Genomic DNA, 27039 nt, shown 5'->3' on the forward strand with positions numbered 1-27039 from the left:
CACACACACACACGCACACACACACACACACACACACACACACACACACACACACACACACACACACACACACACACACACACACCTTCACACACACACCTACACACACACACCTTCACACACGCACGCACACACACACACACACACACACACACACACACACACACACACACACACACCTCCACACACACACACACACACCTTCACACACACACCTACACACACACACCTCCACACACACACACACACACACACATATGTTTGTACTTCTATCTTAGTGAGGACATCCATAGGCGTAATACATTTCCTAGAGCCTTACCCTAACCTTAACCATCACAACTGATTGCCTAAACTTAATCCTTACCCTAACCCTAACCAAACCTCAATTCATACCTGTTCTCTAAAAACAAGTCTTCACCCTCAAACATGGCTGTTTCAAAGTGAGGACCGGCCAGAATGTCCTCACTTTGTAAAAATGTCCTCACTTTGATAGTTAAATGCAGAAAATGGTCCTCACCATGTAGCAAGTACAAGAACACACACACACACACACACACACACACACACACACACACACACACACACACACACACACACACACACACACACACACACACACACATGTTTGTACTTCTATCTTAGTGAGGACATCCATAGGCGTAATGCATTTCCTAGAGCCTTACCCTAACCTTAACCATCACAACTGATTGCCTAAACTTAATCCTTACCCTAACCTTAACCAAACCTCAATTCATACCTGTTCTCTAAAAACAAGTCTTCACCCTCAAACATGGCTGTTTCAAAGTGAGGACCGGTCAAAATGTCCTCACTTTGTAAAAATGTCCTCACTTTGATAGTTAAATGCAGAAAATGGTACTCACCATGTAGCAAGTACAAGAACACACACACACACACACACACAGATGTTTGTTTTTCTATACCGGTGGGGACTCCCATTCATATCTAACTCCTAACCCTAACCCTAACCTTAACCATCACCAAATCAATGCCTAACCCTAAACAAACGTTTTTGCACTTTTACATTTTTTTATTAACAACAATATGGCCAAGAAAACGGTGTTGCCACCCGTGGGGACCTCATTTTAGGTCCCCACCGTAAGACAAGTCCCCACCTTTATAGCAAATAGTCAGGTCAAAGTCCCCACCGGTATAGCAGAAACAAGTACACACACACACACACACACACACACTCTTCCATGTCTATAGCATGTTGTCTGGAAGCTTTACAGCCGGCCTCCTGGTCTAATCCTGTTCCTACTGTAATTCAGGCCTTAAAAACCGAAGTCGTAAAGTGTTTCCAACCTCACTCGTGACCTCTGACCTTCCTCATGTTCAGACAGACACACAAACACACTGCAGTAAGTTGTATGTGTGTGTCCATCATGAACACGTGAAGACCAATGAGGTGGATTCTGGTTTAAATTCATGATTAATGGTGGAAAAGCAATGGTTTTCCTGCTACTGCACCCTTAGCTTGTCAAAAAAAAAATTTTTCTGCTGAATCCTATTTCTACTGTAGTACAGACCTTAAAAATCAACCAACTCCACTCGTGACCTCTGACCTTCCTCTTGTTCAAATAAAACTCTCAAACACACCTGACTGTGCTGAGAGGAGGGAAAAGAGGCTGATCCTCCCTTTACGCTCCTCTGAAGCTGAAGGTTTCTGTTGTCGCCTGCTATTGTCTGCTAATGAGCTCTGCTGTATCTGTGTCATGTCTTCATGTGGAGTCGTGATTTTATTTGGTGACGCAGAGCAGAGTAAAGTATGCTAATGGAGTCAAACACCGCGGCCTTCAAAACCTACAATCCCACCGCCGGCCTGCAAGTAGTACCAGATGCTGCAGAAACAGAAAGCCCAACGCACACTTCCTCAGCGAGACCACACACCTCCACTGTCAGCTCTCAGCTCTTCTACTCCCAGTTAACATAGGAGGAAGTCCCAGAGGACCGACGGCCAGGTTTACTCCACATTCTCACCGCCTTAAGAACACAAGAACTCAAAGAAACGCAAAAACCGAGGAAGTGGCAGCAGAGCGGAGTTCACCGAGTCTTCAGCGACTCCACCAGACTCACACAGCACCAAATATTGACTCTTCAGATCCTGTGTCTTCTCCTTTAGCGTCGGGCTGGCAGAGCAAACAGCTGGACTGCCTTTCATCCTCTCCCACCCCCAGCGCTGCTCTCTCCGTGTGGGGGGCCCTCCACACTTCAAAGCTCTGGAGTCGGAGCTCCGGTGGGGTGACGAGCAGCCGAGGCCCAGCTGAGCAGGATCGCACTCGTCAGGACGAAGGAAACACATGTTGGAGGCTGGGTGTGAGCGACTGACTGGAACAGGCTTCATTGTCACACCGGACAGACTAAAACAGAGATTAGTGTGAGGAACCAGGTCGACATGCATCTACCTGTGGTGTCTGTTCAGGCTTTGCTGTCGGAAATGAAGCTCCTCACTGAGTTATTTTCAAACACAGGCTGGAAATAAAAGCACGTTTTGGACGTTATCGGATTGTAGATTCACAGATTGTGGTTTTAAAATGTGCACTGATCAGGCATAGCGTTCTGACCAACTGTTGAGCTGGTCCCCCTGAAATGCCCCGAACCATCGGGCCTGGACCAGAGGACCTGTCAGGATGTCCTATGGCACGGCTGTCAACTCATTTCAGGGGCCACAGGTGGACCGGACCAGTAAAATACTAAACTATAAATCACCACAACTCCCATTCTTTCCCTTTGTTTTAGTGCAAAAAAAGCATATTCTGGAAATCTGTTTAAGATGAGAAAGCTTTATTGTCATTATACACAGCGTGCAATGAAATCCCAGATGACTTTCTCCCTTTGAAACATGCAAGATAAATAAGAAAATAAAATAAGAATAACAAATAACTAAATAGTGGAGTAAAAGATGTAAATAGAAATCCTTACAAAAAAATGTAGAAAAAAATGTGTAAATGGCCACATAGAGCAAAAGGACAGCTACAGCAGCAGATAGAGCAAAACATAATGAACATTGTGTGAGCTAATGACTGTTTGTTGTTACTGTAGTTGCACATTTGTGTAAACTGATGATGTTGTGATGCAGTAGCGGCTTGGTTTACATTCACCGGAGTTCCGACTTACAGCCAAAATGGACTTCTGCCACATTGTAGAAACAGAACTCTGATGTAAGTTGAGGACCTCCTGTACTTTTGTGTACAAAAATGGTAGTTACGCCTCGTTTCTGGCCGAGGCAGAGAATTCTTTGAAGTTGCCTCGTTTCTTAGCATGAAGACTAAAAAAGCAGCACTCAGTACTCTGACATTATTCAACAGACAAAATGTTGAAGGAAACGTGGCTGCAACTAAATCCCTGTGACTGAGATTAAACATTTCAGATAAATAAGGTCTAAGATCGTCTTGTGTCTGAGCAAGACAGAAAAATACAGAACTGGGCCTCAGAAAAACCTCCACATCCACGGTTTCGAAGCTTTGTGTATCTGATGCAACCATCTGTGGCATTTCAGAGCGTGAAAATCGACTCATCGTCTCTTTAGATCTTCCCCCTCCACTCTACATATGCTCGACCCTGCGTTTCTAGACCAAACCCCCGTCACCACCCTGTTTTTTTCTTTTTCGTTGGTTTGTGTAAAACTCCTGGGTGGTCCATTGATACGCAGCTTTAATAGGCCTCTCAGCACATGCATGTCTCACAGCGATGCGAGTTTGACCCCAAACAAATGCGTCACAGACAGTCACAGCATTCGTTTGTGTTGATAAAGAGGCACGACTTCAGTTTCCCATAAAGAGGATAAGAGAGGCATTTTTCTACATTTGTTTTATCTGAACTTATACACTGTTTCTGTTTAGTTATTGTAGCACAAATGATATATGTTTATCCATCCCAGAGGCTTTTTCTCACTCTTGTTTTGTCTTTCTGTGCACACTCTTCCATTACAGTCCGTCTGAGAAAACAGCTGCAGACAAACAAGACGCAGACAGATAGGAGGGAATTAATGAAAGGTGGAAGGAATGCTGATAGGCAGGTAGGCTGTAGGATGTTCCAGGTATCTCAGCGTGCTTTTTCCAGCCCTGTAATGATCTGAGTGCAGGCTGGCAGCTCCTCGGACATCCTGCTCTCCCATTTGTCCTGTACACCTGCTTTACTGGGGAACCAGTTCACGAGGGTTTCACACTCATAAAAGGATTTCTGTGGCTTTTCCACCCCGCAATCTGACAACGGAGGGTCAAGCATGTACGGCTGTATGTGAGCAAACATGTAAACGCCACGGCATGCACACGCATGTGCAGATGCCATGCTGTTGGAGGACTGTCATGCTACTGAGGTTAACCATAAATTATAAACTGTGTTGGAATGAAACCAAACATGACAACATGGTCCAAACCGCTTCAGATAAACGCGTTCAGTCCTTTGATGATTCGATCTCCTGCAGCTATCTTCTCCTGCTCCGCAACATTTATGGATAAACTTTTATTCCATGGAAACATGTTAGTAAAGGGAGTCATGAAGAGTCCAGATGGAGCAAAGCGGCCGATCACACCTGCTCTGATCTGTCCTAATGATCATGATGATTACATGTAATTTCATGTCATGGGGTGAGCCAGCAGTCAGGACGGATTTTAAGATTTTATTGTTTCTTTTTATGGTTTCCAATGGGCTGGTACCATCTTATTAGGAACTCTCACGTCTCCACACTCCGGTTAGAGCGCTCAGATTCATCAAACAGATGTTCTTGGATCCAGTCTTCATGGTGGTTGTTCCCAACTTCTGGAGCAGTTTTTCTTCCCATGTTTCATACTTTAGAAACATTTATGTTGCTTCTTGTAGTCACTTTGAGTGTCTTTCAGTCAGATTTCTCTTTCATTTTGTGTCTTACTGTGATTTATGGCCTGCTGTTTAAACTGTACAACATTTTGAAGCTCAGCTTCTGTTTCTAAGTACTCTTCATACAAATACTACTGCTCAAAAGGCTGGAGTCCCTTAGAAATGTCCTGATTTTTGAAAGAAAAGCATTTTTTTTATGATTAAAGTGAATCATAATTCATTTGAAATACTCTACAAATGGAGGGAATTCAGTTCTGGTGGTGCAGATGAAGATCGAAACTCATTTTATGCACAATCAATTCTGAAGTCCTGCTCATTCAGAGTTTCCATAAACTTTGTCTCAACACTCTACAATCTCTTTATACTTTGCTCCATTGTTTGAATCCAAATCACTAGATTTTGATTAAAGAACCTGAGTGGACGTGAAATATTGAATGATGACCGTTGAGGTTTTCAAAAAATGTGGCTACAGAGAGGTGGTTTTACACCGGAGTCAGACGTGTTTTCTGGAGGCGCGACCACATGTAGGTCAGATAGAAATGTTTATGTAAAGTGGAAACACATCTGTCTGTGTTGGTCATGTTCTCTACGATCCACTGAAGCGTCACTGGAGTCCGTTAAAGTAACAAACTCCAACGCAACCTCTTGAAATGTCGCATGGACAGCAGGGATTTTTCTCCTTAATGGAGTTTTTTGCAGCATTTGTTCTGTTCTCATTCTTCTTAATGTCATCACTATGGATTCTTACACAGAGCAGTAATTTGCACATGACTGGAACAAGTTCAAGCCATTTCTGAAAAATGCAGAGTCAGTAATTGAAGAAGTAAATGAGGCAAATAGGGGACGAGTTCAGAGCACGAAAAGTTCCCAGACAGAATGAGGAAGAGGATGTGGGAGAACAAACATAACAGCATTAACATCCTTCAGACGTAAATCTGGATTTTTAGGTTCCATCATACGTTTAAGTCTTGTAAAACATGAACCTAAAGTAAATCCTGATATAATGTGTATGAATGGATGTATGTGGGGCAAATTACTGCACTCCCGGACTGGAGATGACAAGTTTACGGCACGCTAAAGTGCAAACACTTCAAGCAGAGGGTGGAAGCACATATCAGAGGTACTATACTCTGCTTGACAGATTGTTCCAAAAATCCAGACACCGTTTCCTATTTGACTGCAGCCCATCCCCCCAGAGCTAACGAGAGGGGGAGAAGCAGGATTAGACCTCATTTTTCAGCCTTTTCCTCTTCAGCTCGGTGCCATAAGTCATGCTGTAGGACCACACCTTAATGTGGACCAAACCCACCACACAGGCTGGACTCTGCAGGGTTTTATTAAAAAATGGAGAAAAAAAAGAGTTTGAATGGCATTACAGTAAAAGCCGTTGGTTTGATTCAATCCTGATGCAGTCATGTTTAAAACAGCAACAGTATATTCTGATGTACTGGAATGTATAGACTATTTGAAACGGATTTCATTTTGTTACCGGAGGGAAAAGTGGTTGCATGGTGAGGCAACTCAAGAAAAACTGGAGCTGTCAAGGAATATTTCTACATATATTTGGGTTAAAAAGAAACATGTGAAGCTTGAGAAAATGTTCTTGTGTTACGACGACAGCAGAAGGCTTTCATGAGATTCCTGAGATGACATCAATAACCTCAATCCGTGTCTTTTCTCTGCTTCCTCCATTCATTTAACGTGCTATTTTTTACTATATTAGTAGGAAGTTGTTTTGACACAGAAGGAATCCTGTCTAGAAGATGATTCTGGTATCAAAAGTAGTAAAAATGATCCTTTCATTGTCTATGATTAGTTCTAACCAACCACCTATCACACATGCTGATATGAGCCTTATAGTTTACCCAGAATGCACTTTTTACAGTTGTCTCCATCCTCATATCATCATACTTCCACCTCCGTGCTTCACTGTCAGGACTATGCATTCACTGTGGAACTACTGGTCAGAAAAGACACAAAACTACCACAAAGAGACACAAAATTAACACAAAGAAACACAAAACCACCTTAAAGTTTACCCAGAATGCATTTTAAATGTTTTCTCTGGTGAATGATCAGAAACAGAAACACATCCAGAGAACCAGTGATTGTTTCTGGGACTCTGTCATTAAACTGCTTCAGTTTTACTGTTCACACTATGAGACATCCCATAATACTGATGCTCAAAACTGGTTGGAGAAAAGAATGCGCTGAACAAATATGAGATTTTGGTTTTAGACTGAGACACCAGGGGTGGATGTAAACTGATTTGACTGCAGTTTTTAACAGAACTAAAATGTGTTTTTCAGCCCTGAAGCTTTCATGTGTCTACCTGCTGGACATGTGAAGTTATAAAGCTCCAGAATGATGGAAAGAGTGCATGATTTCAAGCCACTTCTATGTACTTCACGGGCCTGTAAATCTGAAAATATTAATAGTATGAAGATAAAATCCACTGATTCTAAAGCGTCAGGCTGGAGAATCTGATTGATTTTTTATGGAATGAGCTGCTGATGTTCTGAACACAGTTCGCTAAGGTTTGTACGTTTCAGCTGGGTGTCACAACTCTTTTATAAGTCACGGATGCTTCAGAAAACTTCCACATGAGCTCCACAGCTTCCAATAGCAATCCTCCTCGAGACGCATTTTACGAATCCCTGAGGATGGAACGCTGAGAAGGATTTCTGGGTCCCAAGAAGGACGTCTTACATCTTACTGTCGGTTTGTGTTCGTATGAACGACGTTCAACTCAAATTTCATCTCAACACAACACGTACGCGTTCGAAACCATCAGCTGAGCAGTATAGAATTTCTGACATCTTCCAGCTAAATCAGGCTTCTCCCTGTTTTATGTTCAAACTTCAGGGAGCTGAAAAAGGTGTCCGAAAACCAGTGGAGATTTGGTAAAGTATAGTGGTCCCCATGGAAAAATAATCTGAGTAAAAAAACTATTATTTTACATTTTGGTTTTTATATATTTAAAAAAATAAGATATGTGTTAAATTCATGTGTTTTTGAGCTGCAGTAAGGTGGATTTTATGACTGTTTGGTAGCGCCAGGTGATCCGTTTCACCCTGTTTTCAGTCTGGATGCTAAGCTAAGCTAAGCTAATAGAAACATATGGAAACATATAAGATCTGTGTCAATCATTTAATTTAACTTATAACAGAGGGTGAATATGCATATTTTTTTGCTTTAAGGATGCTATGTGACCTATTTTAAATCATGACATCTCTTTCTCCACAGCACATCTGAAATGACAGTATAACGGGGACACAAAGCGTCTGACGATGGAGCCGCTGGCCGTCACAAAGCGTCTGACGATGGAGCCGCTGGGCATCACAAAGCGACCATAATGTGCACGTGGCTGAGAATGAACTGGGAAACTTCACCGTCTCCCCCCTCTGCAGTCAGCTTTACAGTTGGAACAAGAAATGACCTCACCTCATCCAAGTCCCAGCTCCCCCAAGGTTTGAGCAGGAAATGGGGAGAAAGCACCGCGCCCTGCCCGGTGCCCCTCACAGCCCTGCCAGAGAAAACACCAGCATGACAGAACACTACCACAAATGAAGGATGATTTTAGAAAAATACGGCCGTCTGTGGCAGAAAACATATCACACTTGAAACATGAGCGAATACAGATAAACATTTGGTGGTAACTGCTGTTGAGCTTTGAGCCGGTGAATTCCAGCCGTTGTTTGGATTCCTCAGAGAGGGAATGTTTTCTGCTGCTTTGAAAATACAAAAGACGTTTGCTCACATCTGAAAGCCATTAGCCTCTCAAACTGTTAGCAAGCACTCTGAGGATTCTTTCCGCTCTCTTGGAATCTCTCTACATTTCTCTTTGTCTTTTTTCAGTTCAGTTCTTTCTGGAATGAAAATGTCTTTGCAGTTAAAATGGTTATGGAATTTCATGATTCTTATCCAGAAGGTTTTGCTGAAACCAAAGTCTTTCAGAGTTTTCTTCAGCCGTGTCATACACATCAGGCCTCTCCATCCCTCTCCCCACTGCATGTTTTAGCAGTCATTTAAGCGTGGCCAAGGCGAGCTGGTGGCAGCTACACTGAGCTCTGTCGCTGGGGAGGAACATCACGTGGAAACCCGCCTCCTCTCCCTGGTTCCCACACTGAGGGCTGGACATGTGGCAGGTCTTCCCTCCTCCTCATCATCCTCTGCCGTCTAACCTCGCATAAATGGACCGATGTGTTTGTGTGCTGTTTTATGAGATCACATATTCTCATCCCCCCTGAACACTGACATCCTTTGTCTTACACTTTGAAGTTCTGCATTCCTCTCCCACTGCATCACCAACAGCACAGCTGCACCGGCCGAGTCTTTACAGAGCTGAGAAAAGCAGCGCTCCAGGTAAGGTGAGGCAAGAAACACTGGCCTTGTAAGCAAATGATGGAAAGACTGATGGAAGAAGGGGGGGGGGGGGGGGGGGGACACGTGAGAAAGGGAAAGGAGGTCAGTCAATCAGTATCATTCTTACATGCTACCTTTGTATCTTCTGACCTACCAACCATCCCACTTACTGACCTATGTTGTTCTGATCTGCCAGAAGAAAATCACAGGAAGAAATCCTGCTCTGTATTACCCCTGCTGGATAACGATCTGTAAAACTCATGTTCTTGAAAGGTTAATCACCTGAACAATCTTATTACAGAGGGTCTAAAACCATGGAAATGCTTGAATGGTGTATAGAGAAAGGTTTAATGTTAGTTTGAGGACAGAATATTTGTAAAGAATCTACCTACCTACCTACCTACCTACCTACCTACCTACCTACCTACCTACCTACCCAGCTACTTATCTATCTACCTGCTTACCTGTTTAACTTTCCATGCATCTAACTACTTAACTACAGACCTACTGAACAACTGAGAGACTGACCAACCTACCTACCTACATGTCTATGAATCGTCCTACATTTGTACATACCTACTTGCCTGCCTACCTTCCTGCGTGCCTACTTAATGTACCTACCTTTCTATTTACTAATCTACCAACAGTCCAGTCTACAACCAACCAACCAACCAACCAACCAACCAACCAACCAACCAACCAACCAACCAACCAACCAACCAACCAACCAACCTACCTACCTACCTACCTACCTACCTACCTACCTACCTACCTACCTACCTACTTTAGTAATTAAATGCAGGCAAAGCAAAATATCACCACTTACAGACTCACAGCTCAACCACAGCTGGGCTGACTGTAGCAGGCAGACAGCTGTAACACCTGCTGGGAAAGTTTGTTAAAATGCAGTTATTTCTGTACAGTTTTACCTTTACTCTGCTTGTGAATCTATCTGTCTGTCTGTCTATCTATGTTACAGATGTTTTTCCACTTTGAACAAGCGTGCACGTGTTTGTTTGTGTGTCTGTCTTGTGTTTCTGTGTGTGCGGTGCACAGATCATATTTTCATCCACTCGGAGTGAAACCACCAGCGGACCACAGGATTCCCAGTCACACTCCACCCTGACCCCACAGACTCCGACCACAAACCCCAAGACCACGACGACACTCCAGCCTCTAAACTCTCGACTCCACCTCACCACACACACTTATACACACTCTGCATGCACAAATACACCTCCACACTCCCACGACCTGAGGGAGTCTGCCAAAGCATACTGCACGCTTTAGAAACAGGAGTGAATGAATTCAGAGCAGGAAAATGGGATCTGTGACAGCTGGGGATGCAAACAAACAAAAGGATTTCTGGTTCCTTTGGAGTATTTGTGGGCTTTGAATCTCCAGCGAGCCTCATCATTACCTCATTTGACTTGCGTAGCGTTGGAAGAATTGGAAAGAAACTCTCAAAACAATCCAGCTTCGTCCAATGTTTATTTCCTTTAACCACACGCTTTCACGACTTAAGCTTTGGATTTTTCTCTTTTATATCTTGCACAGTTCAAACACATTAATAGGCTAATGTTTCCTCTTTTGGTGTTCCAGTAATGCAGTAGTTTAGTTCAAACTAAGCTGCAGCAGAAGCATCTTTTCCTTGGTGCTTCTCCAGCTTCATTGCCTGCATCAGTTAAGAATTGCAGAAAGTACATATGGAATATTTTTCCTTCAGACCTGAGGCTTTTCAGAGTTACTGCACATTGAACACCTCATAAAAGCCCAAGTATTCATTGATCTTACTTCTTTCCTACAACTTGCGGCCAAAATACCTTTATATGCATTTATAAAACCCATCCATAGGACAAAAATGCAGTGTGTCTTTGGGAACTTCTGCATAGAATGACTTGTAGGTGTGTTGTATTCTACATAGGATTGTGCATATAATTCGTGTTTCTTTTCCCCTTTAGGGCCATGCAGAGCAGTAATATAAAGCTGTATTAGAACCAGCTTATGGAAACTAATTTAAATCCCTTAACCTGCCTCTGCTGACCCACATTTGCACCGGTTCACCCCTGTGGGCAGCCGGTACCGTATGACTAATTCTGGCCATGAATGTCTCCCCGCTGAGGGGCTGTCATGGAAGTGATTTGGCTCAGCGACGGCTCTCTTGGCTGGCCTAAAGACAGTCTGAAAGGCCCCGTCAGGCGCTGGTGGTCTCCCCTAGTTCCTCCTTTCAAGAACTAATCTGATCCGTGGGTGAAGACAAAAGTTGAGATCATTTCTAGTCCTGCAAAGACACTGAGCATCCTCCTGTCAGAGAACGATACCGATGATCGAAGCCGACATGCAGGGAATGAAGGGATGAGGAGAGTGCATGTGAGCAGATGTTCATGTGAGGACAGTCTGAGGGACCCCAACATTTTTACTCCTACTGGGCAGGAAAACATGTAAGAACAAGAACAGCACTCAGACAAGGCTGCTGAGTCGTATGATTTCCTACGGATGAAATTTAAGAAAAAAAATCATGGAGCCAGACTATAAGTCAGAGTTAACCGTATATTTAATAGTGTATTATCCAGACTAACACCTCATCACGCATAATTTTCAGTGTGTTCTGCATGTGTATGTTATGTACGAATACCGGATCATGTGACCTAAATATGTAGCAGGAGGCGGGAACTGATGGGACTCAGAAACACCCCCACAGTTTAATCAGCTGTTCCTTGGATCATTTCTGATGGATAAGTCCTGATAAGTCCGCAGAGGTGGATTTGTAGTAGGATCACAATCATGATAGTCACTTGGTCCTTGTGTCATTTCTGACCTTCACTGGAAATTTCATCTAAATCTGTTCGTTTTTGAGTGATATTGCTGACAGACAGACAGACAGACAGACAGACAGACCGACAGACAGACGGACAGACGGACGGACAGACGGACGGACATACGGACGGACGGACGGACGGACGGACGGACAGACGGACGGACCGACGGACGGACATACGGACGGACATACGGACGGACGGACGGACGGACCGACGGACGGACCGACGGACGGACGGACGGACGGACAGACGGACGGACCGACGGACGGACCGACGGACGGACATACGGACGGACGGACGGACGGACCGACGGACGGACCGACGGACGGACGGACAGACGGACAGTGATAACATATAACCACGTTGTTCTTTGGTAGAGTAATGATGCAGTCTGGTCCGTGCAAAACAAATAACTTGCTTTTGTCACCCACAAGCCTCACTAGAACCTCCATTCTTATCTTGAATGTTGCACGTTTGCGCTGCAGACTCTCTTCTTTCTGACCTATATTGGAAAAATCAGTGACAGTGCAAAGCTCTTGCTGCTTATGAGTCATGTGGGAACCCGTACATATTTACCTCAGCTCTACGTACGGAGCGTCAGAGTGTTTACAGACGTGTACACAAATGTATGTAATGGAAAGAAAGAGGTGGGAAACGAGCAAGAGAGAGGGAGCAGGGAGAAAGAGGGAAAGGGAGGGCTAGTAAAAGTATTTCCATGGGCTCTGAAAGTACAATACGCTCCAGACAGTGGTGTGTTTTCTCTGTAGCCAGATCTCTGCTTAGCGAAATGTGGTTCTGTTTAGAGCAGAGAGGGAGGGACCACTGGGAGGGAGGAAAAAGACAGAAAAAGAGGGAACACACACACATAAACGAGCCTGAAACTCCTTCAGGGTCTAATTGTTTGTTCCTATCCGTCCCAGTGTTTCATGGTGTCAGTGTGAGACTGAGAGACTCCCCCAGAGCTCGTCCAGCACGCCACAAATCATCCTGCATGATTCCACTGCACGACTAACGCTGCATGATACCACTGCACGATTCCACTGCACGATTCCACTGCAGGACTCCGCTGCACGTCTCTGCTGCACGTCTCTGCTGCACGTCAGCGGCTGCAGGACAAACTGCCGTGTACGACGATGTGAGGTGAAGAAGAATCATGTCTGTGCTCAAGTGCAAAGGAGAAAGTGGCAAAAAGAAAATCTGATGTCAGTATTTCCCTGCACTGTAAAAACTGTAAATGTTGTCCACATAAAATAACACTGTATTTTTCAAATGTATTTTTAACTGTAAACTTTTTTTTTGCTGTAATTAAACCAGCAAAAAATACATTTATTTTGCAGGTATTTGACATTATTTGAAAGAAAATGAATGAAAATCTGATTTGATGTGTATTTCAATGCACTGCAAACAGTTTTTATCTTTTAGCTTTTGAACAATTTGCTTTTAGTTTCACTGTATTTTAAAAGAAATAATATTCCAATTTTACATATAGTTATATGATACAGTCACAGTTCATAAAATCCCCCCCAAAAACCTCTTAATTTAGATGTTTACAACAAAAAACAACAAACAACTTCAAAATGATAAATAATGGTCACTTCTAAAAATCAATATTCAAAAATAGTAATTAATTCTTACAACTATTTTTTTTTTTACAGTTTTTAATCAGCAATAATACCATTATTTTACTCATAGCTGTCAATTTTTGAATGACAAATTCTGTTGAAAAAGGGGGTTAATTTAGACGCTAACTTTGAAAACCAAAAATAAACCAAAAATGTAAAAACTGGACTAAATTTTACAAAATAAAAAACAACACAAAAAACACCCACATCAAAATGCTGTATTTTAACAAATAGTAATTTCTTCTTTTACAAGAAATTTAAATCAGCAAAAATATTTGTCTGGCAGACATTTGTTGTAATTTCAAAGAAAATCGATGCATTTTAAGCCTTGAAAATTGTACTTTTTGCTGCCTCCGTCTTCACTACTTTGGATATGGTGATGCTGTTTTTTTAATATAATCAGCAATTAAAAAATCTTTAATTTACAGTTTACCATTTATCATCATTTGACAGAAAATGTTAAGGGAAAAAAATTCTAAATAATTTTTTTTTACTGTCTCAGTCTGAAATTTCTGCAATTTAAGAAATGGTAATTTGTAAAAAAAAAAAAAAAAAAAAAAAACATGAGAATTTGACTGTAAAATTAGACCTTTTCCATGTCTTTAAATGTGCTAAAACTCTCATTATCTTACTTATATTTGCTGTTTTTTTCAGACTGTTTTTTTTTTTAAACGGTTGTTTAATGCTGTAATATTCCACTGCTTTAAACATATTTTTCTTGCCCTCTTGCTGCTGAATTTTCACTGCGTTTCTTTTACTGGACATTTTTTTTTACAGTGTGGTCACTTTCATTGTCATTTAATGTGCTTTTGGCAGCAAACCTCAGCGCTTATTAATCAAAGAACACAACGAGGAAATAAATAAAAAGTCCAATTTAAAGACATCCCCGGTAATTAAAGTGGTTTTACATCATCTCTTCTCCGGAAATCCCACTTCCCTGCATTCGCTTCAGTAAAATTAGATCATGCCGAGTCCTGCAGAGACCAACAGCGTTCTGCACATGGTTGCAATTAATCAACTTCATTAATCTTGATCTTGAAAACTGGCCGAAGATTTTACAACTAAACATCTCTGCCTTTTCATGGGCTCCTCGCGGGACGTCAGGGCGAATAAATGAGAGGATCCCCAGGTATTTTCTGCTTTGTTTTATGCCCTATTGTGTTTTAAAAAGTATTTATGGCCCTTAAAGATACAGGAGACAAGCTGAGCGTCCACAGAGAACAATGGCTGATTCTTCTGCTTCAGATCAGTCGTATCCCTCCACTCTGGTTGTTTGAAGGTCCTTCGCTGGTTCACCGATCAAAGAACCTGCTCAGGATCATCAGTGGTTCCATATAATCACAACGGTGAAGTCTTTGGATCAAACTGTGTTTAGTTTAGACATTCTAGCTTTGATAGCAGCTTAAGCCGGTTCACCAAAATGGAATTGGAGTTCTAAATGAACACACTCAACATCTGGCTGTCAAAAAGAGGGACGAGGAACAATAAGTGATGCTAAGCAAAGAAAAGTTACAGAAATAGGATATTAGAGGGTCAAACCTTCTCTTCATATGTCACCAAATCCTGCATGAAAAGAGTTCAAATGTCCGATTATCAGTTCAGAAACAAAGAAATGCAGATTCAAGCAGTCACAGCATATCCTCGTCTGTGTTGAGCTTTAGCTGCACCACCGTCTAACAAAGACGTTAACTATGCTGTATTTAAACTAAACGGAATCTTCCTCAATAAACATGTCAGTGATGGAGGTGAAATGAAGCAACACCAAAAATATTTATTCAAAACCTCTTGACTCATCTTCTGAAATCCTCAACAGGGCTGTTCATACATTTATAGGGCCACAAAAAAACTACCATCAGATTTATGGAGAAAAATTATCACAACAAGAGGAAGAGGACAGATGTTGGACTGGACGGATGTTGGACTGGACGGACGTTGGACTGGACGGATGTTGGACTGGACGGACGTTGGACTGGACGGACGTTGGACTGGACGGACGTTGGACTGGACGGACGTTGGACTGGACGGACGTTGGACTGGACGGACGTGACGACAACAAGTCTGGATTCCCTGAACGTTTCTACTCAGAACAACCTCCAACAAACAGTGCAGATAAATTCAGTGTGACATCTGCAGACAAACTGAGGTTTTCTGCTCAGAAACAGCCCTTTAACTTTACAAAGTGCATTCTGGGTAAACTTTAAGGCTCATATCAGCATGTGTGGTCAGAACATGTTATAGACAGTGAAATGATCGTTTCTACACACATTTGATACCAGGATCATCTTCTAGACACTTTATTTTATGTTTAAACAGTTTTCTAACACAGTCGTACTCACATTTAGGTTTCCAGACTCACAAAAATATCTGTGAATGCTGCAGACTGGTTTGAGCGATGAGATTGATCCAAACTGTTCTATAAAACATGTAAACAGCAGAGTTGTTCCATTTCACAGCCATAAGTGTTCAAATGTGACTCTAACAGGAATACAGCGGACTAAAGCTCTGAACCTGCAGCTCCACTTCCCTCGCTGTCACAGTTTGTTGAAGCGTCTTTCCTGAGCTCCACTCAGCAGGTTTTTGTACAGAGTGGTGAAATGAGGGCAGCAGGTAGCCACACTGAGGTGTGCTCAGCTGTCCTCACCAATATACCACCCAGATGGGTCAGTGCTAGCTTCCTATCAGCACTTGTGGCAACAAAGCACAAGGACGTGTTGATCAGTAAACAGCAGCACCGTTTGAACAGCAAGCGTAAATCTGACAACATGCTCGGTGCTTTCAGCTTCACAAACGTCTGTGATCTGAGCTGAGCTGCACGAGGGTTTGAAAAGTCAGATTCCACACCTGATTTCTGCTAAATAACTGTAAAATATGTTAATCACAGTTCAGAGAAGGACAGATGTAGAAAAAAAACAAAGCATTCAAACCTGTGCATGATGACTATTATGACAGTAATACTTCTACATTTTAAAGAATCTGAGAAATTTTAGCATTTTTTCTGAACAACTCTGTGCAATATGTTGGTTTTCCGTTGATAACAGAATCTGTAAACGTCAGCACTACTTATGCACTATTCCATTTTTACTGCTGGAATTCTGCAAAACTTCCTCCTGTGGCATCAGTAAGATTAATATTATCTTATTTTTTAATAGTTTGTGAACTAGCTGAGCTGCATGAGGGTTTAAAAGTTACATTTTACACTTTTTTCTTGCAAAATAACCGTAAACTATGTGAAATAATCATAGTATAGGGAAACAAAGGAGCAGGAAAACTGCAGCAGTAATACATTCAAACCTGTGCATTATGAGTGTTTTAGACATTTGGAAAACTCTGTGACAGTAATACTTCTACAGATAGAAGAATCTGTAAAATATCACCACTATTCCTTTTGACTGCTGTGACTCTGCAAAACTCCCTCTTGTGGGATCAGTCAGACTTTATCTTTTCATTCTAATCATGCAACAGCCAAACTGCACAAAGATTCAGGTTTCACACTTTTTTCTTGCTAAATAACTGTAAACATGTAAATTAATCACAGTTCAGAGATATTTCACTCTGGTGCAGAAACAATGCATTTAAAACAGTGCATTATTAGTATTTTATACATTTAGAAGACTCTATGTAACATCAATACTTCTATATACGTACAAATTGGTGAAATTTTAGAATTTTTCTAAAGAACCCTGTGTAGTAACCCTATTTTCCACATTTAAAAGAATCTATGCAATATCTAAATGATCTTTATATAGAAGAATTCCAACAATATCAACACTTCTCCTCATATTTTTGCACTATCCACTTTCCCTCATGCACTGGTTGAGTTGAATAAATGTCCATAAAGTCAGATTTTACACTTTTTCTTGCTAAATAACTGTAAAATATGCTAATTAATCACCGTATATGGAAACATAGACATCTTATTACACTGTGGTACAACATTAATACATTTTAAACTGTGTATTATGAATATTTTGTGTGTAGTTTTTCTGCTTATGGACAAATATGTTCCTTCTAAGTATCTCTGTGATATTATTTCTCACATTTAGAGGAATCTACAGTATTTTCTACATGAATCTTGACAGCATCAACACTACTTTATGTCCACTTCTTGCATGTTTTTGATGTTCTATATGCTCTAGCTGATGTAACATGTTAAAGTATCCACTGTGGTTCTAATAAAGGTTTTTCTCATCCTGTTTTCAACTCTAGCCATCGTGATTTCTGTGCCAGTCTCGGTGATAATTTGTCATTTTCGTCTCCTTTTCTGCAGCCTGATAAGCAGATTTACATTGAGAGGCTCTTATCTCATCTCTCGGGGAGCCTGAAGGAGTTTTTTTCCCCTTTTCCCCTGCAGGGTGATGGTAGTGGAGCCGTGTTGAGGCTGGGTGAAGCCGCAGTGAGCTGCTCGTTGGCCCCTGTTACAACAGCTCCAGGAGTCTTCAGGAATGTGGGTTTGTCCTGCAGTCCGTTCCTACCCCCTCTCTCCTGCCTCTGCCTCTCCGTGTCCCCTCCCCTCTTCCAAACAGGGCAATTCCCGAACTTTTTCTCTTTTTCTCACCAGGCTATAGTTCAATATTCCATCCCGGGGCGCGTATCCTGCCTCTGATTCCGACCGGGCTGCTCGACGCCAAGGCGCTGCTACAGCTGAAGGTACGGTCCGTAGCCTCACACATCTCCGCACACTTTGCTTATCAATGGCTTTGATAGGAGCTATTGTTCCAGAAGCTCGTTGTTTCACGCAGATTATCCTCTCACGCGTGGCTGCAGAATAGATGGAGGCCAAAATCAGAGTTTTAACATGCGTAAAGCAGAGATGACGCGCGGGAGATCAGCGTTTTTTACCGGCTTTTTTTTAAACATCTGCACTTAAAAACAGATGATAAAGTTTGATTGCTCGAAGTCTGAAGGTTTCCTGGAGAGCACTGTTTTTCCATCCAGGCTGTGTTGGAGCAGTGGGCTGATGCTGCTGCGTTTTTCTCATTCATAAAGTTGCGGTGACTCGAACAGCTCGTCTCTGCAGCATCGTGGAAAACATCTCAGATTAGTGTCAGTCATCCCAAAGCAGAGGGAATGGAAGTCTGTTGAACTCTTCTGAGCCGCAGCACACACATTCTGTGGGTTTATGAAGCTCTGTGCTGCTGCATCTCTTTCCGTGTCTCTTTGGGGTCACAGTGAACCGTTTTCCTGATTCGGTGATTATCCTGACTGAAAAGGACCGAGGCTTTACCTGCAGCATTTTGACAGCACAGTCGGAGAAGCTCACAGATCTCCTCTCTGTCTGTAATTGATCATGCATTTCTTTTGTTCGGACTGATCCCGCCTCCATCCACTTCTCCTGTTACTGCAGGCAGCTAGAATTGCAGCTGTTCGAGTGCGTTTGAGGGGATTTTTGAGCGGATTAATCAACATAAGATGAGACAAAGTAGTCCAACACTGACCATCTGTGTCAGTTGAAGTGTTTTTACTTGCTTTTTCATTAAAACAAGTTTCTAAAAAGCGAATTACTGAGCACTGCTGGCATCAGTGTGTGTTCATATCAGCCTCTTCTTCCCTCATCGTCTTCCTCTCTGCATTCCTGACTGACTTCATCCGTCTCTCATCTTCCATTACAATGAATCTGACTCGGTGGGATGTGGGGCCAGATTTCTTCCCCTTTCCTGATCTGTAGCATGCCGGGACCCTCGTCTCTTTGCTTGTGTGTCGCCACATTTCAGCCTGAAACCTGTGGTCTGTAATGAGGTGGAGGAGGAAAAATAAACCTCCTGGCTTGGTGTTTTTCCTCTTAATTTGCGCTAATGCAGTTAAACCGAGCTCCTCACAATGTGTACGTTCAGTTTGGTCGATTTAGAAAGCTCCCCAAGTCATAGAGAGGGTCATTTAATTGTATTCCTGTCTGTGGATGACTAATTTGTCCTTATTGTGAGATGAGCTGATCACTATTGAGTCATTACTCAACTGTTCCCTCCTGTGCTTTCGACCCTCAGTCCGCTGTCTGCATCTCTGGCTCCCTCTAGGCCCAAACCAACCATTTAAAGCAGAGATTCACAACTTTTTAATGTTTTACCAAAGCTGTGAGAAAATGATGGGCCCTGTTTGAAGTTCTCCTGACTTTAGCAGCTCTAAGGGGCTTATTCTCAGCAATAAAACTTAGAAAAAAAAGGACTGTGTGACTTCATGGGGGTCCTGACCCACATTTTGGGAAGCAAAACTTCAGAAAAAAAAACTGCAGTAAGATGGATAGTTTTAGCATTTTGCTCAAAAATAATCACTAGACAGCTGAAATTGTTTGTTTAAAACAATGAAAACAGTTAAATTGTCACTTCACTGGAAATAAAAGTGGTCAAATGTAAAATAAACTAAACAGGATTCAACCTGACTTTAATGCTTCTCAGAGGTTTGATTTCAGTAACAAAAGTTAGAAAAACAAAGATAATTTGTGTAAGTTCATCTTTTCTCTACTTTGGGGTTCCGATCCATATTTTGGGAACCACAAACTCAGTAAACCTGCAGTAAGATGACAGAAATACTGCATCAAACATGCAGTTGAAGCCAAACATCAGTCCTGACTATCGGTTTCTAACAGCGTCTTTGGCATGTTTAGAGTGTTTATTGGCCCATTTACTGTCCCTTTACAGCCCTGGGTTTCTGGCCTCTCTTATCGTCTGCGTAGCCTCAGAACATCCAGCATTCGGTGTCTGCTCACTGACAAACCACTTATGAAGTGACTACAGTGAAAACAGATTGCTAGAAGTCAGGATCTGAGTGTCTCCTGTGTTTCCTCGCAGGCTCTTCTTCCCTCAGCCTCATCTGGTTCCTCTTTTCCTGATGGAGCCACCAAGCATGTCACAAACACTCAAATCTAATCAGGGATAATCCAATTGTAAAACAAGCTGTTTTACAGGAGAGACGTTCCTGTTCACAGTGCTCCTCAGTTTGGAAAATGTACGAGAGTATTTACCTATTTGATCTGTTGGATCAATGATTTCTGGGTGTGTTGAAGCCCAGATGAAGCCTCTGCAGCATTCAGGATTTAAAAACTCAGCTAATTAACCAGAAAAGTTATTCGGTTGATCCACTGTCACTTGCTGCCAACTGTAGATGCTCGTAAACCAGCTAAAAACAGGCAGAGGAGTTGAAAAAGTTTGCTAAAAGGCAGAAATAAAAGCTTGGAATGACTAAAACAGTTGATAAACAGGCATTTTTGACAGTTTTCAGTCATTTTGGACCATTTTTATCTTACTTTGGATGCTTATTTTGAATAAATCAAAGCCTGGACACAGTTACAAACTCGTGGAAACAGTCAAGTCTGTGTTGTTGAAGAGGTTCAAGTAAAAAAGATTCACACCAATCTAAAATACTGTGTTTAAGACCCTCTAGTTATTTATAGTGTGTGAATAATTCACATTTTAGGCCTTAAAACTCTGCAAAACTGGAAATGTCTGCACCTTTTTCCATTTTCAAGTGGTAATAATTGTTTATCATTGTAGATATAAATACCAAATATTTAGCTAAAAGTCATGCAAAAAAGTCGTAGTGTAACTAAGAAAAGTCCAAACTTGTCCAAAAGTAATGGACAATGTTTGAAATGTTGTAATAGTACTGAAGAGTCAGTACAGCTGGCTAAATGTGAGGAATAAACCGCTGAAATAGAGTTTTGTTAATAGTTGAAGCACTTTGCCAACTGTAAAGAATAAACAACTGGAATTATTTGCTAAAAATAATAATAAAAAACTGTTGAAATTCAAAGTTGGATAGATATAATGAAGGTCAAAAGTAGTGAAACCAGCAAAAACTTTACATTTTACGCTGAATATTTCAACTTAAGCTCACTAAGGAAGCGAACAAAATGAGGACTGGCTGATTATCAGGTCCAATATTTGCCATTTTTATGATTATTTGTATCTTTAAACCAAGTCCTGACAAACTAAATTAATCTAAAATTGCACTACTTTGGCTCAAATGTCATTTTTTAATCCATAAAACAATGTCCCGCCCACTGAACTATCTGATTGGTTAAACAGTCACCAGTGACAGCCAATCAGCATTGAAGGATAAATGTTGAAACGTTCCTTTTTAAAATAAGTAACATATGAATTAACACAGATATTACAGCTGATATTACGGCTTCCTCCCACAGTCCAAAAACATGCTGAGGTTAATTGGTTACTCTAAATTGTCCGTAGGTGTGAATGTGAGTGTGATTGTGTGTCTGTATATGTAGCCCTGTGACAGACTGGTGACCTGTCCAGGGTGTCCCCTGCCTTCACCGTGTCAGCTGGGATAGACTCCAGCACCCCCCATGACCCTAGAGAGGATAAAGCGGTGTATAGAGAATGGATGGATGGATGGATGGATGGTTGAAACATCATCTTTTATGTCATTCACAGTGCCCAGAACGTTTTCTGGTTTATAATCTGTTAAAATGAACACCTGTGGAACATGATGCAGGTGAAGGTGAACCTGAGCTCCTTTCTGGGCCACACCTGCTGACAAGGTTTCATCAGATGAGCTGAACTCGCTGTTTCATGTGGTTCTGAGCTTCTTCTCTCTCCTTCTGTCCAGCCTCTTCTCTGGAGAGCTCACCGGGACTCGGTCTGGATCCAGGTCTTCATCACGCCCCTCAGTCTGGGTCCAAACGGGAACGGAACGTCACAGAGCGACCGCTAGCAGGGCTAGGAGGGCCGGCCACACCGACCAATGGGATCAGGGAAGCTGGCTCAGGTGCTGCTGGGATGGGCGGCCGTGTGCCTCGGGGCCGTCCACGTGGCCGGCGCTCAGACCGGGACCACCGGGACCGGACCGCACCAAGCCAGCCGCTTCACCGGCGCTGTGGATCAGAGGGAGGTGCAGCGGGTCCGACGCCGAGGCCAGGAGACGCTGAGAGGGTGAGCAGCCGAGCTAAAGCCGCTAATCCTGAGTTTATTCAAAGTGTTCGAGGTTCGGTTCTGCATTAGCAGCTCTGTGTGGTTCTCAGCGTCTGCAGAAAGTCTGAAAGTGAAAACGTCTTTTCCCTCTCTGGCAGCTTTCTTTCAGCTGCTGTGCTTTCTGGGCCCCGGCCAGCCCGCCTCACAGAACCATGCTGCTGAATACTGCCACATTGTTTGCTCAAAAACAGCACATGTTCGAACTTAACAAGCTGCTCCCCAGCACCGACAGCAAATCCACAGTTTCATGGGAAAGGGAGGAGAAGGCGGCTTTCTGTAGGCCTCATGAGCGATGAGATGATCCGAGTTCATCACAGAGAGGGTCAGCTGAGCAGGACTGAGGAGTTCAGGGCTGCTGTGGGGTGTGCATGTGGGGTGTGCATGTGGGGCGTGCATGTGGGGCGTGCATGTGGACGTATGCAGGCGTGAGTGTGTTTGTAGAGGTGTTTATTTGTCTGATGAGGAGAATCCAGAGAAGTGGACTAAAGGGATCACATGGTTCTAAAGTTGGATCCATTTAACACCAAAGAGAAAAACAAAACTAGGAAACAGGCTCATTGTTGGTTTTCTGTTCTAAACCAACAAAGAGAAATTTGTCCATTAATGTGACAAAGTAGAACACAGCTTGTTTCTTTGCTTTGGTTTAACCCCATTTTTAATGTTTCTGTTTTAAACCAATACTGAGAAAACGTTTTTTCCGTTTCCACTGATGATCCACTGTGACAAAGTGGTAAAATAATCCATGTATGGTTTATAACATGTTCATAGCAGAAGGAGAGAAAAATACTGCGTTTTTACCATTTTTAACCCTCATGTCGTCCTGCAGGTCAAACTGACCCGTTTTAAAGTTTGGAAAAAATATTTTCAACAAAATTCGCTGGATTTTGGTTGATTTTTTTATGAATGTTCTGAAATAAAATATTAGAAGGTTTACTGATATATATGTAATCACTTGAAATATTTTTAGGATTTTTTTGGAAGATTTTTATTCATTTTTTGAAGATTTTCTTGCCAAATTTTAGGGATTTGTTTTTTTAATAAGACTTTTAAGGGAAGCTTTTCAGGAATTATTGGAATTTTCTTCCTGAAGGTTTTGCAAATTTTCATAAATTTGGGGATTTTTTTGCAGAATTTTTGGATTTTTTTCAGACAAGGAAACTATAATTTTTGGTGTCTGTAAATGAGGACAACAGGAGGGTTAATGTTTAAACAAAAAAACCTTTTCCCTTCGGCGTGCCGTTTGGAATCTAGAACTGGAAATCAGAATGGTTCTTTGTGTAGAACCTCCTGACGCTCACAGCATCGTGGAGCTCCATGATTTCTGCGTGGATTGTCCACTCTCAAAGAATGACCCTGGAAAAGGACTTGATCCATTCTAGAAGAGTTCACGGTCCAGACCAGCTCTACACTCTTTTTCCTCGGCGACTTCCGGTGTTGCAACAAAATAAAACAGCCGTATTATTTTGTATTTCAGGTTTTAAAAGCTAGAGCAAAAATCCAACTCTGTGGTTTTTTATTAGTATAATTATACATTTAGGTTTAAAAAAATGAAAAACAAAAACAATGTGGTTTATTGTTGTTTTTTAGATTTTAATTTGAAATGAAAAACCAAATTATGAACCATACACGGATTAGTTTGTTGTTTGTTTCATATAAACCCATTTAAAAGCTTCCATTTTAAACTAAAACAAACACAAAGTTTGTTTTCTGTCTTTTTTTCTGTTGTTTTTGGTGTTTGATGGGAAAACAGATTCTGTACCAGACCGATCAGGGTGTGGAACATCCGTCAGTCAAAGGGATTTCATTGTATATTTCGCCTGTTCTTGAAAAACAAAGAATGTTTTGTTGGAGGCCTTTTTTCAGTGTCTGCATCAGTTATTCCAATCAGTCTCCCATCTGTCCCAGCTTATGGTTCCCCCAGTGCCAAGCCGCAGGAAATGAGGTATTCGTATCACCCGAGGGGGGGGGGGGGGTATGAAAAGGGGCATTTGTTTCACTGCTGTAGGTGACAGAGGCAGAAGGAAAAACAAGGGGACAGGAAAGGTATGAACGACAGAAAACAGAGATGAGCTGGAGGATTAATTGGCAGAGAAAGTTGTGGAGAAACAGCGAACAAAGAGAAAAGTTTTTGGTTGTGGCTCATTAGCAGAGCAGGGTGAAGCTCTTAGAACTGGTGTTTTCTCTAAAAACACATCCAGCTGTGTGACAGAAATAGATTCGACCGATTTGTCACTCATTTTGGCTAATATTTAAAGTGTTTATCCATGTTAAATAAAGAAAATTGGCTTCATTCTGCTTTTAAATATAAATAAAAGACATGTTCTACGTTTAGCTTTCAGAGCAACAGAGACAGAGTCGTAGCACCAAATGTCCACTGAGCTATAAGACTGGAATCAGACAGAAAAAAAGAAGTATATGAACTGAATGGAGAATTATTCACACTCACAGTTTGTCTACCAGGCAGCCAGAGGAGAAGGAAGCAGGCGACGTTGCACAATAGCTGATTGTGGTTTCATGAGAACAAGTAACAAAAGCCTGCAGACTTTTTTCATTACGTTATTAAGTTTTGGAAGCACCGCATTGTTGGGAATGAAATGCAGTAAACAGGTAGTGAGACTATGGATCATCTTTTCTACTGGTATGCTGGGCTTTGGGCTACGACCACCACAACGCTGAAGCTCCTCCACAAAATGTTCTTTTTCATGTTGTTTTAATCTTCCTTTCCCAACAAGCAGGAAATGTTCCATTACATGTTTTAAAGAAAAGGTTTCAGCCTTTTAGGGATATTTCCTGTTAGAAATAACTTTACTCGAAGGTTAATGCTAACTAAGACGTAATGTTTTAATTGGAGCTTTTAAAGGATGTTTGGCGGATGTTGACCGAGTCATCAGTGGTGTTACACCAACAGCAGAATGTTCTCAAAGCAACATTTAAAAGATGTCTTCAAGGTGTGATCGAGGCCTCAGATGAGGTTTTACTGCAATGTTCTGAGGATATTTTGGGGACGCTGCTGCGGGAACACCTTATAGAAGGTTTTTCCATGAAACATTCCCACATGATGTGGAAGGAAGGATGTTCTCAATGCAACATTCGGCAAATGCTTTGAGAAGGAAGTCTTTAGAGATCCTTATCCTGCCTTGAAGAAGAATCGTGGGGACTCTGTCTTCCTGTTGGGCAACAATCGCACTGGACCTTCAGCAATGCAACATTCGACAAATGTTAGAAGAAGAGTATCCTGTCTTGAAGAACATTCTGGGAACTGATGAAAACATTAGTAGAACTTTAAAATAATTCTCAGAACGTTTTTAGAGTAAAAAACATTCTAGCTGCATTGCTAGGTGCTTCCTGGTCTTTCGAGAACTTTAAACTGCCTTTAAGATGAACATTCTTGGAAATAAAACCTTCCAGCTCAACACATTACTAGAACTTTACAGATGCAGGACTTTCCCAGATCATTCTAAGAACAAACAACATCCAGCAGATACAGAAGGAGAACAGTTAGTAACTTCATGGTGCCTCCTGTGACCTGCTAAAGCCCGAACATGTTGAATTTGCTCTTCGGTTTTGGAGCTGCTGGCTGAAAATTTTCATGGTTCTTCTGAAATCAGGTGAAGTTAGTCATCTGTATGCGAGTCTGCTTCATCGAACTGCCACTGGACAGAAGCCCTGAGGGTGAAGAAATCACATTTGTGATGATGAATCAGTGTTTTGACAGTTTATTAATCTTTATGTGGACCAGATGTTGGATTTTACTACAACTCATTCACTAACTAAACTACACAGAAACCCACAACTGTGTCTTACAGTCGGTCAACAGACCGTCAGTAATGCAGCATTCAGCAAATGTCATAGGAGAGCCTTTATAACACTTTTTCTGCCTTTAAGAAGTACTTTCTTGGAACTGACGAATACTTCTTTCAAAAAAATATGTCTAGAACTTTGCCGAACTTTCTCACAACATATTCAGAGCAAGAAAGAAGCAGAGTTGCTTCCAATAATAAAAATTTAAAAGTACCTCCAATGACGTTGCTGTAGACAAAATTCAGCAAAAATTCTGAGAAGGAAGTCTTAGGAAAACTTATTCAACCTTTAAAAAGAACATTCTTGGAACAGAACTTTGAAGAACAAGAAAAATGGAACCTTCACTGACCTGCAGCAATCTGGCCAGTTCACATAGACCCGACATGTTGAATTCATTTTTCAGTTTTGAAGCTGATGGATGGAAATGATCACGGTTCTTCTAAAATCCAGTGAAGTTCATTATCCACATGTGAGCCTGTTTCATCAAACTGCCTCTGGACAGAATCCTTGAGCCTTTAAGAAGAACATTCTGTGAACTTTAAAGTAACCTCCAGCTGAAAACAAGAGTAGAACTTTGCAGAACTTTCTCACAACCTTTTTAGAGTCAAAAAGAATTCTAGCTGGGTTGGTAGGCGTTCCCTGCTTACAGTTACTAGCAATAACTTTTCTGAGGCA

The 27039-nt window shown here is 41.8% G+C and overlaps 1 protein-coding gene across 1 annotated transcript in view; it reads left to right on the forward strand.

The window, feature by feature from the left end:
• Positions 1-18087: 18087 nt before the first annotated feature.
• Positions 18088-27039, forward strand: part of fbn2b (fibrillin 2b) — a 121560-nt gene continuing 112608 nt past the window's right edge. The window contains 2 exon segments of the mRNA XM_051946915.1: positions 18088-18289; positions 22202-22524. Of these exon segments, the coding sequence (XP_051802875.1) occupies positions 22337-22524 (188 nt within the window). The 5' untranslated portion in view covers positions 18088-18289; positions 22202-22336.

Source organism: Acanthochromis polyacanthus, chromosome 4, assembly GCF_021347895.1.
Source record: "Acanthochromis polyacanthus isolate Apoly-LR-REF ecotype Palm Island chromosome 4, KAUST_Apoly_ChrSc, whole genome shotgun sequence".
Lineage (NCBI taxonomy): Eukaryota > Metazoa > Chordata > Actinopteri > Pomacentridae > Acanthochromis > Acanthochromis polyacanthus.